Genomic DNA, 12,587 nt, shown 5'->3' with positions numbered 1-12,587 from the left:
GGACTAAAGTTGACTTCAATTCTTGCTGTCTTCTTTACTTTACCAAGAATATTAGAAGCCTGGCATTGATATATACCTGACTCAAGAGGTGTAACCTTTTGGATCCCAAGGTCAGTATTATTCAATATGAATGCATTCGTGGGCATCAAACCATTGACTCTAGACCACACAATGGATGGTCTTGGATATCCTTTAGCAGAACAATTCAGGATAGCAGACTTGCTTTCATTGACGATCAAATGAGGGGGAAAGATAACAACTGATGGATGTTCTAACGAAGGACCGCGGTCCCCTTTCGGTCCCGGCAAGCCTCGAGGACCGGCAACTCCATTTTTTCCTGGATCACCTTTCAGTCCCGGTATTCCTTGCTTGCCTGTTCTACCTGTTTTACCCATGGGTCCTGGTGGTCCTCTGGGTCCTCTTCTGCCTCTTCTACCTCGTATAGCGATAAAGTTCTTAGCAGAGATAGCTTTGTTCACTTGCTGCTCGATTAGTTTGGTCAGTTTAACACTATTCGTGTCGTTAGTTTCTCCCTGCAATAGTGAGTCTTTCCCGTCGACACTCCTTTGCATTCGTTTCTTGGTCCTTCCACAACATTCCTTAACGTCCAAAGCGAGTCGTTCGAGGCTATTTCCTTTGTTTGCAGCCATGTTGTCTACATTGACTACTTGAAAGGTCATCTTGTTCTCCAACTGTTGTATTTTCGTGCTTTGTTGCTTCAGAATCATCTCGATACGTACAAACTCACCACAGCACAGCAAGAGAGCGACTAACGAAACAATGGCGACTATCGTTGAAGCAGTTAACTTATTCGACTTGGAAACTTTTCCATCCATTTTTAGTTTCCAAAGATACATATATGTTATTTACCGGCCAGGAGGTCCGGATAGGGAAAAACTGTGCCCGAGGTCCTGAATATACGGACCGAGGCCGTTAGGCCGAGGTCCGTTTTCAAGACCGAGGGCACAGTTTTTCCCTATCCGGACCGACTATAGGACGGTAAATAACTTATTTATTTTTTTCCCGTATTTTTTTACTTCTTTTTAATCGTGCAACGTTGCTGTTATTATTTGAAAAACGTCAAAGATAATGGATGGCAATATTTATTGAAAGAAAAAAATTTGCATACGTTGTAAGGGAAGTAATATCATTAAAAAAATATTTTATTCACTGAGTAATAACAATATGATCAAGTTGAAAAATTAGAAAAAGTGAAAGTAATTTATTCACATTTACAAAAAAGCCAATAACATGTCATGTCAATCAAACGATTGAGAAACCGTGCATGCGTACTGATATGGATCAAACAACAAGCACAGCAGTGCTACGATGACTTAAAAAAGAGCTTTTATCAAATTCTAATTCGTTTAAGAAATGCACAAGATCACATCAGAAAAAGCTTAACTGCAGATGGGTGCATTAAATTATATCAAAGTCAATGTCTACTGCGATTCAGAGTCATCACTTTCAAGAATTCCTCGCCTTTTGGCTGGTTTTGGTGCTTGCACGTGTTGATGAACGATGTTCACAGTGAATGAGCAGCCTTCAACTCTACCAATGGACGAACCAGGAAAAATACCATAGCCAAATGGTCCACCCTCTGATGACGAACTTGTGGATGTACTTGGCTTGGCATTGATATCTTCAGAGCAAGAAACTTCTGTTGTATTGGCAGCCATCATAGAGCGGCTTGACTGTTTTGACCGACTGAGAGTCAATGACATTTCGCGCTGATGAGTCAACGAAGCTGTGCTGTAAGAGTCGAGGCTTTTGAGATTCTTATGTCCACTCAGCTGGGCTACGTAGTTTGGTGGAACTCCAGCATCCATCAAGCGAGAAATGAACGTTTTCCTTACACTATGGTTGGACACATTACCTTTCAACCCTACTCGTTTGGCAGCTTTCGAGAGAAGATTTCCAATCTCGTTTTTACCGAGTGGAGTTTTGCAATACCAAACATTTGAATTTTGCATTCGTTTATGCTTGATAGCCAGGTAAAACGGAGAGTCTGGATGAAGCATTTCTTGTGGTCTGTGGCTACGGAAGGCTTTGTAATATTTTACTGGGCAGCGCTCATTATCAGAAGCGTAAGCGTTTGGCTTGAATGCACGATTTCCTTCGCCCTGTCGTGTTTTTGAGCCTCTTTCTGTGCCCCAAGTTAAAACTTCCTTTCCGGTAACGCTGTCAACATTCAGGGAAACATCTCCCCACTTCAGTTTACGGCTTTCATCGCGAGCACGGAAACCAAAATGTAGAGATAGGAGCCACCATACAGTCCTTTGAAGAGACTCAGGATTTTGCTCGCCAAACTCACCAGATGCAAACAAGAGGTCTTCTTCTTCATCTGTTACACCACGGGCTGCTTGAGGAAGATTTCCCTTGGCCTTTACTTCAGCCAGTTGTTTCTTTTTAGACTTTAAAGCGTCTCTTGACATGGCAAATTCTTGATCTTTAAATATATTGACTGTGGACTGCTTATCATTGAGGTATCTCTGAAGACTTCGATGGAAAGAGGTTAGTGTAGAGGGCTCGTACGCTTCGCCATCTTTCTTTTGTATCTCGATGAAGAAACGACAGATCAACAAATTTAGCTTTTGTGGAGGTATGTTTTCAACTTCTGTAGTTTCTCCCCACTCGGACAAGTATCTTCGCCACACATTTAGGTCATACTGAGTTTTCTTAATAGTATTTTCTGGACGCTGAATCTGTATGAAACTTTGGACGTCGTCCACTGAAAAACTTTGCTTTTCTCTGGTTTTCTCGCTTTCGTTTTCATTGTTTTTGTAGTCCAAAGGATAATAGAATTCGCTATCACTATGCTCGTCATCAGACATCTTACTGAGATAAACGTGACTGTAAAACAGCGTGTTTTGTAGAGAAAATAAGTGAATAAATATTGCCAGTAAAAACAACAAATTGCAATACTTGTTTTGTTGTTTAGCGGCCAAGGATACCGGACCGCGACCGCGGGCAGATACTGACAAAATACCGCCCGCTCAAACAGCCAATCAGAACGCACGATTTTTTAGGATACCGGACCGGAAAAAAATAAACTTGGTTATTTAGATTCTTCTAATTAAGAGTATTTCTTTGAGATATCAAATGAACAAGGACGCGCAGAACATACTACTTTAATAGACCAGGCATATTTTGATCAATTTACGTACAAAGGTCGTCTCTAATCAATTCTAATAGATCTAGAATTTCAAGACATGATAACGGATTTGGAAATATACCAAGAATCGGCACTTCTTTGATTGTATATATATATATATATATATACACATCAAATCGAGCTGAAAACCCAATATATACTTGAAGTCTCATATGAGGTTTGGTAGCTCAGTGGTTAGAGCAATAGCGCCGGAATCGCCAGCGAATGGGTTCAAATCCCGTTCAAGATTATTCCCGAGTCTTTCAATTTGCAGCTGCATAAGTTGCTTGGCATACTGCGAGGATCAGCTCAATTTGATACATTACGACCGCAGTACAAATATATATTTCATATATATTCTCATACATACCGGTATATATTTAGCAATTATTCGCCGAAGGCGAAGTGAATATCGGGGAATACTTACCGAGACGTAAGTCTTTGAGCGGCGAAGTAAATATTCTCCATATTCACTGAGCCTGAGGCGAATAATTGTTTTAGCATATACCAACTTGTGTACAGAGTAACTTATTTTATATACAATAATTCAATAAAAACAAACAAACAAAAACTTTTAGTTTGCGTGACAAATTCACGCAAAACTTTTAGCAAAACCTTTAGGCCATACTTCGTTGCCTTTTTAGTATTGATAGGAATGGAATTTACTTTCATTTTTTCAAGCTCATCGGGAATTGTAGCAAAACGATTGCCGGAAGATGCCATTTTGGTGCCGACTCAATATTCCGAGATTCAGAGGCGAATATCGTACAATATTCACCTTCAATTAACTAATGAGCGCGCGCGTTCTTAGGAAGTACACAAGTTGGTATATGCTAATATTATTATATAGAACACAGGTAGCCCAATTTAAGGTTTTACTACTGATATCACTCTCGACCCCATAGTCTTGCAATAGAATTCTTACTTCGCATGCTACACGAAATACCATTATAATCTAGATTATTTGGAGGGTGCCATTAGATTTAGTAGTTAAATGACAAATAACCTAAAATCAGTAGTCAACTGACAATTAGATACCCACATTGGCACTCTCTATTTGGTATGCGCGCGTACTCTTCTGGAAGCTTTATGTGCGGTACTTTTGTGTATTTCATAGATAACAAACTCAAACTTTAATTCCTTTGTAAATTACTACTGTGTTCATGCAAATGACTACAGGCTCATTTGTTCAGCTTCATTTCACTGTCTTAGTATTCACGTACAAATACCAATAGTAAATTAAACAAACTGCGATGCCCCATTCTAAGGCTATTTATCGTAACGTAAAGTACATTGATGACATTTTTCATATTTTTCTGTAATTTTTCTCGCACATTTATTACCAGCATATTTTCGTGGGCTCTGATTGGCTGGTTAATTAAAGAAGACATTGTCTTATTTCTGATACAAACTACCGAATTCTGTCAGAGGTTTTACAATCACCAAGGATTAAACTCATCACTACTAGATGAGCTTGACGTTAGGTGCTTGTTCGGTGGGATGAGAGGGGCCTGGCACATAAAATCGTGGTAACGGCAACCCTGTCACAACTCACCGTGCACCTGTCACACTGACGGTCTGGTCAGTTGAATACTTACCTATATATACCTAACATATAGGGAGGGAGGGCAGGGGGGGAAATATAGCGTTTAGCGTGTGGTTGCCAGAGGCTAGTGATAGTGAATATCGTAATGCAAACGACTGCTGGCCGAATTTAAGGTCAAGCTAGCGTGATCACATGGATAGCGTGTGATCGAATTGACCCATTAGAAATAAATATTCACTTTTTAGTATCCCACCCAAAAGATTGAATTCGAGTAAGCACGACAGTGACGAAAAAGATGAGTAACTGGTAACTTCTGGGTAACTGGTATTTACTTCCCGCCAGCAAAACACAGTGCACCAGAAGTGAAAGAAGTGATCGATTATCCTTCAAAAACTGTTAGAAAAGGCGTAAAAAGTCTGTACGAACCGTTAGCCAAAGCATTATCATAGTGGCCAACCTTCTAACATCGCGTCAGCGGTTATGAAATGTCGAGAACTTCGAACTCCTGTAATTCAAAAAGTCCTCGAGCTTGTCTCGAAAGAAATTACTGGGCTATGCTCAAGAACAACACTTCTCTGCTCAGAAAAACATCATTGAAATAATCAAAACTTCAAATTTAAGTCACTATGCGAGGAACGGAAGGAAATAGCGCCAATATATTATTTTGTTGACATCTTATCCAGTAGGCAGATTAACAAAGACTCGTTTTTCTTGTAAAATCATTCGTATGCGTCTTTCTGATGATCATTAAACTGTTTGATGCGAAATTTCTTAGCTTCTATCTCGAAGCCTTCCTAGAAAGACGCAATCTTGTTTCCTGGTTTTCGAGAACTAAGCCGTGATTGGTTAATTCATAGGAAAGGAATGTTTAGTTTGGGTAAGGAGCCGTTACTAAGGGGAGAAAGCGTTGCGTGACAACACTGAAAGCGGCTGTGGAGGAGACTAATGACCATTACGATCGTTCTAAATTTATCACCAAGACGTAATCATTGATTTTATTTGAAAACTTATATAATGCATAATCAGCTTAAGTTCAATATACTCAGAAACCCACTCCTATTGGACAGTGGCTCAGAGTTTGAAAGCTTAGCGGAAAGAATTTCAAAGATTCAGTCGACTTTACTTTCCCTAGGCATAGTGTGAAATATCATTTCAAATGTTGATGATGCGTCGTGCGTGCGACTTTGTGGTCTTAGCCGTAGTTTTAGCTGCGTCTTCAACCGAAGCAAAGATAATTGAATTTGACTCTTGTGGATCTATCATTAGACCGATAATAGGGAAAGTCCTACAGATTGACATAACTCCATGTGACTCTAAACCTTGTGTCTTCCGCGTAGGAGCCAATGTTACCGCCAAAATCACCTTCATTCCCGAAGAAACTGTCCAAGATGGTCTCATCGAATTGGTGGCTATATTTTCTAGAGGGGAGAGACTACCATGGCCTCTGAAAAATCCCTTTGCTTGTGAAGACCACAATCTTAACTGTCCTTTGAAACCGAAAGAGCCTGCCACAGCGATCATACAGACTCGCGTTATAGAAGATATACCCGGAAGCTACAAGCTTGTTGCTCAAGTTTACATGGCCGAAACAGTACTGGAAAACTATGTTTTCTGTTTCAGAATACCTGTAAAAGTAACTTACTAGGATCAAAAAGGAACTCTCGCTATTTTTACTGGCTGATGTGGTCAGTACAAATATGCTTTCTCGACGGAGATAAAAAAATAGTGTGTAGCGAAAACTTATCATGCTTATATAAGCTGAATAACAGATCTTTGTTGTATGTATGCATAGCCCAATGCTATTCAAGACAAACCACTGAATTTATATTAATAGACAATAAATGAGTGAATTTGTGGCCAAAAATGCTTTTACATTCTAGCCATGGTGAAGGAACTATCATATAGCTATAGTTTATCATATAGTCACTAGCTTCCGGGTCATGGGTTCCATTCCTATAAGGGACTCGGGTTTCTCAGTATTCTTACTCAGTTTTCATCGTTTTTATAATAAATTTCATTACTAAGTATTACTAAGTGGCTCCATGGTTTTTTATCCACGCGATACCATTCAACTTCAAATCGCAAATACGCGGACGCAGACAATCCAATACTAAAAATTTTTTAAAGACGTTTCAAGGGAAAGATGAAGTTTTCGAACGAGCATGTTTTTACTGAAAGCGAAATTAATATAATATCGCTGCCTTTAAGCGTTGGTACTTTTACTTTATTCTCTATATATTTTCTCTAATTTTTGACCTAGCTTTTAAAATTGCTTTTATAAAATAAATACTAAGGGAAAACATTACCACTTGCAAGAAAATAAATCTTTATTTGAATTTGATTCTCATATCAAAATACAAATTCTCAATACATCATGAACTTCGATCGTTAGCCAATCAAATTTTGTGTAATAAACGCCAAGGAGGCAAATGTGAAGCGAGAAAGAATCGCTAGCTATTTTAAACATTTATCATTCTAAAACTTTAAAACAAATACAAAGAAATGTCCAAAGATTGAATAGAAATCTTAATAAAAGATTTCAGAATTGATTATCTTTACGAAAATGATCAAAAGTGGATAACAAGTGTCACTGTGAATGGAATTCTCAGTTGAAAGAAACGTGGTTTTGCTCAATTTGACAGCGAGAAAACATGGCAGCGAAGTTGATTGTTTCGTCTTGCCTCGAGAAGATATTTTGTGGAGCTGAAGAGCTATCGCTGGAAAAAGTTTGAAGCTGCTGACTGTTTCCTTGAAATACTTGTATTCTTTATTGGCGGTGCATTTAAATCATGAGAAAGCACGTCGCTGAACAACCGCAGCTGTCCTGACGGAGGACGTGTGTTGTAGCTCCTGAGGGAATTCTCTTTGCGGTGACTAACGAGAGATTTTTATGATATTACGATCAGAAAGACCTGCATGAGACCATAGGGTTATGCCTGTGGCCCTGACACAAGTCAAAATTTGGAACTTTGTCTTCAAAATACATTTTTGGGGGCGTTTTTTTCCTCGAAAGAAACTGTAAATTTTTAATTTTTGAACTTGTACCGGGAAAACACGAAAGTTGTGAGGTCACAACTGTGTTTACATATCCTCATGCAAACATGGCTATCAACCAATCACAGCGTGCGTACTATTTAATTTATTTTATAAAACATGTTAGTAACCTTGTTGAAAAGTAGTCTGTTTTCTCAGTTTTGAGTTCCTAATTTTATCTAAAGAAGTTGGTAAATGTTAATTAACATTTTCGTGAATTCAAATCTACACGATGAACTGTTTTAAAATTTATGTATTTACTATGTAAATTAAGCGCCGCGTGACTCAAGTTGCTTTTATAAGTAACAGTATTTTAAGCTAATGTCGAAAAAGAACAAAGAAATACCATTTATTGCTCTCAATGCTCACTAAATAAATAATAATATCAAAATAAATGTCAGAACTGAACATTATATTAAGAATAAAATATATTAAGAATATAGTTATGTCTGCTTCGAGCAGGTTTCGTCGGATGCCGAGCTTAAACAACGCAAGTTTCTCTGAATTCGAGAGTTGCGTATAAAGCGTTCATTGAATAACCCAAGCTGAATTTTCAAAGGTACTATGGCTTTCAGATAAATCCGAACACCCGGTGCACATGAAAATGCGCTTTGCAAACTAAGGGTGAAATTTAAATATCGGAGAACCCGAATGTAGTTTGTAAAAAGTTTCTGTTCACTTATTAGAACGCGTTTCCCTATTTCTATTTTAGCTAAAAATAATCAGTAATCTTTCCTATACCATACTCCAAAAACAGATCTTCTACTCTAGTTTGCTTCATTTTTGTACGCGAGCGCCATTCTCAGACCTACCATTTTCATCTTGGATTTAGGGAGTGTGCAATAATTATAATCAGGAGGGGGGGCTGAAAATCCAAGGGGGGGAGGGGGCATCACATAAAATTGATGCTAAGATAGGGGGGCTCAAAGTAAAATCACTTATTTTACGGAGGGGGGCCTTAAGTTTTATTCGAAATGTATATAAGGGACTGTGCAATAATTATCAGGAGGAATGCTGAAAAATGAGATATATCAAGCAAAAGATTAGGCAGTACCATCCTTAAAAACAAACTTCTTAGTTCTCACCCCCCTACATCCCACCCACCACAATGATTACCATCCTTCAATTAGAGATTCTGTCGTCATGCTATTGTAAGCCTGTGCTTACTTGTTCGATGTCCTCGTCTGCAACAAATAGTGCTTCATAAGAATGTTCAACAAAACCGTCCATTTCAGAGTCATCTGATTCCACATCAGAGCTGTTTTCAGAAGAATCAAAGTCGTATTCGGAATCACTGGACAGGATTCTGTAGTACTATCACTGGAATTAATTCTTTCATCCCTAGGTGTTTCAGCAAGAGCAAAATTAAGGACACTGATGATTATGATGTCATGAATCTAAGTATGTATCTACGATTGTCATGTCAATCGATATCAAGAAGTAGATTTATTCCAGTTCTCATTTATCGAGAGGAAGCTACACAATATAACAGTAATCCATATTCAAGCGCTGTCTGTACACCCTCTAGATCTGTTTCATGTGTTTAAATGGATTTCAGGCAAAGTTAGACTTGATCTGAGTAGCAGCGAATAGTCTACGATAGCCGCTGTTTCCATTTTGTTGTCTGCCCACTGGCCACCTATATACGCTAAACACATGCTACTACAATCACACGCTATTCTGGTGATTAGGCTAGCATTATCTTTGGTCATCAGCAGAGCTGAGCTATTTGATCGGTAATTACCGCGATATCGATCAACACTATTTATTGCTAATGGGTCAAATCGATCGCTTGCTATCCATGTGATCACGCTAGCTTGACCTTCAATTCGGCCAACAATCGTTTGCATTACGATATTCGCTATCGCTATCCTCTGGTAACCACACTCTAAACGCTATATTTGTTTTTTTTCCTGTCCTCCCTCCCTATGGTAGATATAAATAGGTAAGTATTCCACTGACTAGACCATCAGTGTGACAGGTGCACGGTGAGTTGTGACAGGGTTGCCATGGTTACCACGATTTTATATATGTGCCAGGCCCCCCTCATCCCACTGAACAAGCACATCTACTAGTGATGAGTTTAAATTCTAAACTATTTTTTCATGCATTTGGGATCAAAGGTCATGGATATATTGTTATTATTTAGTCACCTCGCTACAAGCACTATGATTGGTCGAGAACTGTGCTGTACTGAAGTAATGGCTTGCTGCATGCAGTCGTTGACTGAACACGAGAGAAGTCTTAGTAGAAGCGCAACAAGGAATGGACCTTAGAATAACATTACAATGTTTTGGGTCGTATTTTCATTTCTGAACGCTTGAATGAAAGATAGTTGTTTTTTGTTTTACTCCATACAATTCCCTTTCCATCAATAGTATTTCCCAAGTATTTCCCATTCAGATTGGAATGAAAACAAGAATAATACCACCAAGCACCAGTGCGTAGTGTTGCACAATTTTTGCTCCAGAGATCGTTATCTTGATCTTTGGTAGTAAAGAACATGTTATTATGGTATTTCAGTGAGTCCCCAGCGTCACCCGAAAAAGAACCAACCTTAAGTCTGTACTTGTCTGATGCAGAACCAACACTAAAATTACCATATTTGGCAAAATACTTTACTGCACTCCAGTCCTCCAGGTCCACACGTAGAGTCGACGGAGTTCTTGCTGTCAGTCGATGGATGTAGTCATTACCCAACCAGAACTCGCCAATCGGGTTACCAAAACCTGTTTTGTACTGCTGCCATTCAAGATAAAAGTCAACAGATCCATCTTTTCTTTTCTGGAACACTGTCCACCCCCCTCCGTCAGTGGTCATGTCACAGTAGACTTGAAAGGGTTCTTGACTGTCTGGTTTTACTGTGTACACACCGCTACGTCTTTCACCTGATTTGTAAATCTCTGCACAATCGTAGTTATAGGCCACTGTTATTTGTGTTTCAGTCTCTGTATCAGCAACTCCAGCACTCGTAGCGGTGCACACGTACACACCTGAGTCAGAAAAGACGACATTTTTTATCATCAATGAACCATGACGTATTTCATACCGTCCTACCGGGAGGTCCTGTTTTTCTTTTCTCCATCTGATTAACGGTGGAGGGTCACCTTGAGCTGTACAATTGAGCATAATGGTCGAGCCTAGTTTGACGTTAACGACAAGCGGAGGTCTAGCGATGAAAACAGGCAACTGTACCACGACTAGCATACATCCTGCTACTTCGAATCCAAGTTGATTTTCAGCCTTACAAAAATACATTCCGGAGTCTTCTTTTCGTAAGCTAACCAAAGTTAATTTATCATTCTCTTCGATATGAGAACGTTTATCAGGTAATTGGCCAAGTGACTTTCGCCAAACAACTTCCGGTTGTGGATGCCCAGTCACGTGACACACGGGAAGAGTAACATTGTCTCCTATCCTAGCATATATTGGCCCGTTCTTTAATGTCAATCTTGGACGGAAATTCACCTCGAGTCTTGAAGTTGTCTGTGTTTTCCCGAGGATACTAGAAGCCTTACACTGATATATCCCTGAGTCATTTAATTTGACGTCTTTTATCAAAAGTTTACCAGTATCATCAATCTTAGATCTGTTGGGGGACAATGAACCATCCACTTTACTCCAAACGATGTCAGGTCGAGGATATCCACTTGCAGAACAGTGCAAAATGGCTGGTTTACTCTCATTGACCATCAAATGAGGCGGAGAGATAACAACTGATGGATGTTCTAACGATGGACCACGGTCCCCTTTCGGTCCCGGCATGCCTCGAGGACCGGCAACTCCATTTTGTCCTGGATCACCTTTTATTCCTGGTATTCCTTGCTTTCCTGTTCTACCTGATTTACCCATGGGTCCTGGTGGTCCTCTGGGTCCTCTTCTGCCTCTTCTCCCTCGTATAGCGATAAAGTTCTTAGCAGAGATAGCTTTGCTCACTTGCTGCTCGATTAGTTTGGTCAGTTTCTCATTATTCGTAACGTTGGCTTCTCCCTGCAATAGTGAGTCTTCCCCGTCGACACTCCTTTGCATTCGTTTCTTGGTCCTTCCACAACACTCCTTAACGTCCAAAGCGAGTCGTTCGAGGCTATTTCCTTTGTTTGCAGCCATGTTGTCTACATTGACTGCTTGAAAGGTCATCTTGTTCTCCAACTGTTGTATTTTCGTGCTTAGTTGCTTCAGAACCATCTCGATACGTACAAACTCACCACAGCACAGCAAGAGAGCGACTAACGAAACAATGGCGACTATCGTTGAAGCAGTTAACTTATTCGACTTGGAAACTTTTCCATCCATTTTTAGTTTCCAAAGATACACTTGGTTATTTAGACTCTTCGAATTAAGAGTATTTCTTTGAGATATCAAATGAACAAAGACGCGCAAAACTTTAATAGACCACGATTGTTTTGATTAAAGTTACGTACAAAGGTCGTCTCTAATCAATTCTAATAGATCTAGAATTTCAAGACCTCATATCGCATTTGGCAAGAAATCAAGAATCGATAGTTAGGTTAGAGATATTTTTCTTTTATAGAACACAGGTAGCCCAATTTAAAAGATTTTACTCTTGAAAATCGCTCAAACTTGGATTCAGCTAAAACTTCCTAAGAATACTCTTTAAAGGTCCAATAATCACTGTATGAAGTGTTTTCTCGATATTCAGGACGAAAGTATGATATTTTTACAATTATTGTTTTAGAGTCTGTGACGTCATACTCTCAACATCAAACATCGCTCCATACATTTCTTTGTAGTTTATGATCAAAATATCAGTAGTAAAGGGAGAAAGAAATACCCAAACACCCCAAAATATAAATTATAGTCACAAGTAATGTGAAATAAGCACATTAGCCACCC

General features: G+C 39.2%; 2 protein-coding genes across 2 annotated transcripts; one reads left to right on the top strand and one right to left on the bottom strand.

The window, feature by feature from the left end:
• Window positions 1–1,309: 1,309 nt before the first annotated feature.
• LOC148912696 (uncharacterized) lies at window positions 1,310–12,082 on the bottom strand. Its single transcript, XM_089026816.1, has 3 exons — window positions 10,021–12,082; window positions 8,901–8,991; window positions 1,310–2,972 (listed from the first exon to the last, which is right to left on the bottom strand). Exons 1-3 carry the CDS (start codon window positions 12,024–12,026, stop codon window positions 1,443–1,445), a joined length of 3,627 nt encoding a protein of 1,208 aa, XP_088882942.1. The 5' UTR covers window positions 12,027–12,082; the 3' UTR covers window positions 1,310–1,442.
• On the top strand, window positions 5,717–6,730 carry LOC148912697 (NPC intracellular cholesterol transporter 2-like). The gene has a single exon (XM_089026458.1). The coding sequence runs from the start codon at window positions 5,857–5,859 to the stop codon at window positions 6,343–6,345; it is 489 nt and encodes a 162-aa protein (XP_088882584.1). The 5' UTR covers window positions 5,717–5,856; the 3' UTR covers window positions 6,346–6,730.
• Window positions 12,083–12,587: the final 505 nt, after the last annotated feature.

This window comes from Actinia tenebrosa, unplaced genomic scaffold (genome assembly GCF_029948245.1).
Source record: "Actinia tenebrosa isolate PJP-AT-01 unplaced genomic scaffold, QUT_ActTen_1.0 PGA_scaffold10__47_contigs__length_13832649, whole genome shotgun sequence".
Lineage (NCBI taxonomy): Eukaryota > Metazoa > Cnidaria > Anthozoa > Actiniaria > Actiniidae > Actinia > Actinia tenebrosa.
Note: the sequence above shows the minus strand (reverse complement) of the source record. Positions and strands in the feature narration are given on the sequence as shown.

Coding starts and splice junctions, on each gene's coding strand:
- LOC148912697 (XM_089026458.1), top strand. CDS start 5,857: ATGTTGATGATGCGTCGTGCGTGCGACTTTGTGGTCTTAGCCGTAGTT.
- LOC148912696 (XM_089026816.1), bottom strand. CDS start 12,026: ATGGATGGAAAAGTTTCCAAGTCGAATAAGTTAACTGCTTCAACGATA. Junction 8,992..10,020: donor AAAATACGACCCAAAACATT/GTAATGTTATTC, acceptor TTCTGAAAACAG/CTCTGATGTGGAATCAGATG. Junction 2,973..8,900: donor CAGACGAGGACATCGAACAA/GTAAGCACAGGC, acceptor TTGTCAGTATCT/GCCCGCGGTCGCGGTCCGGT.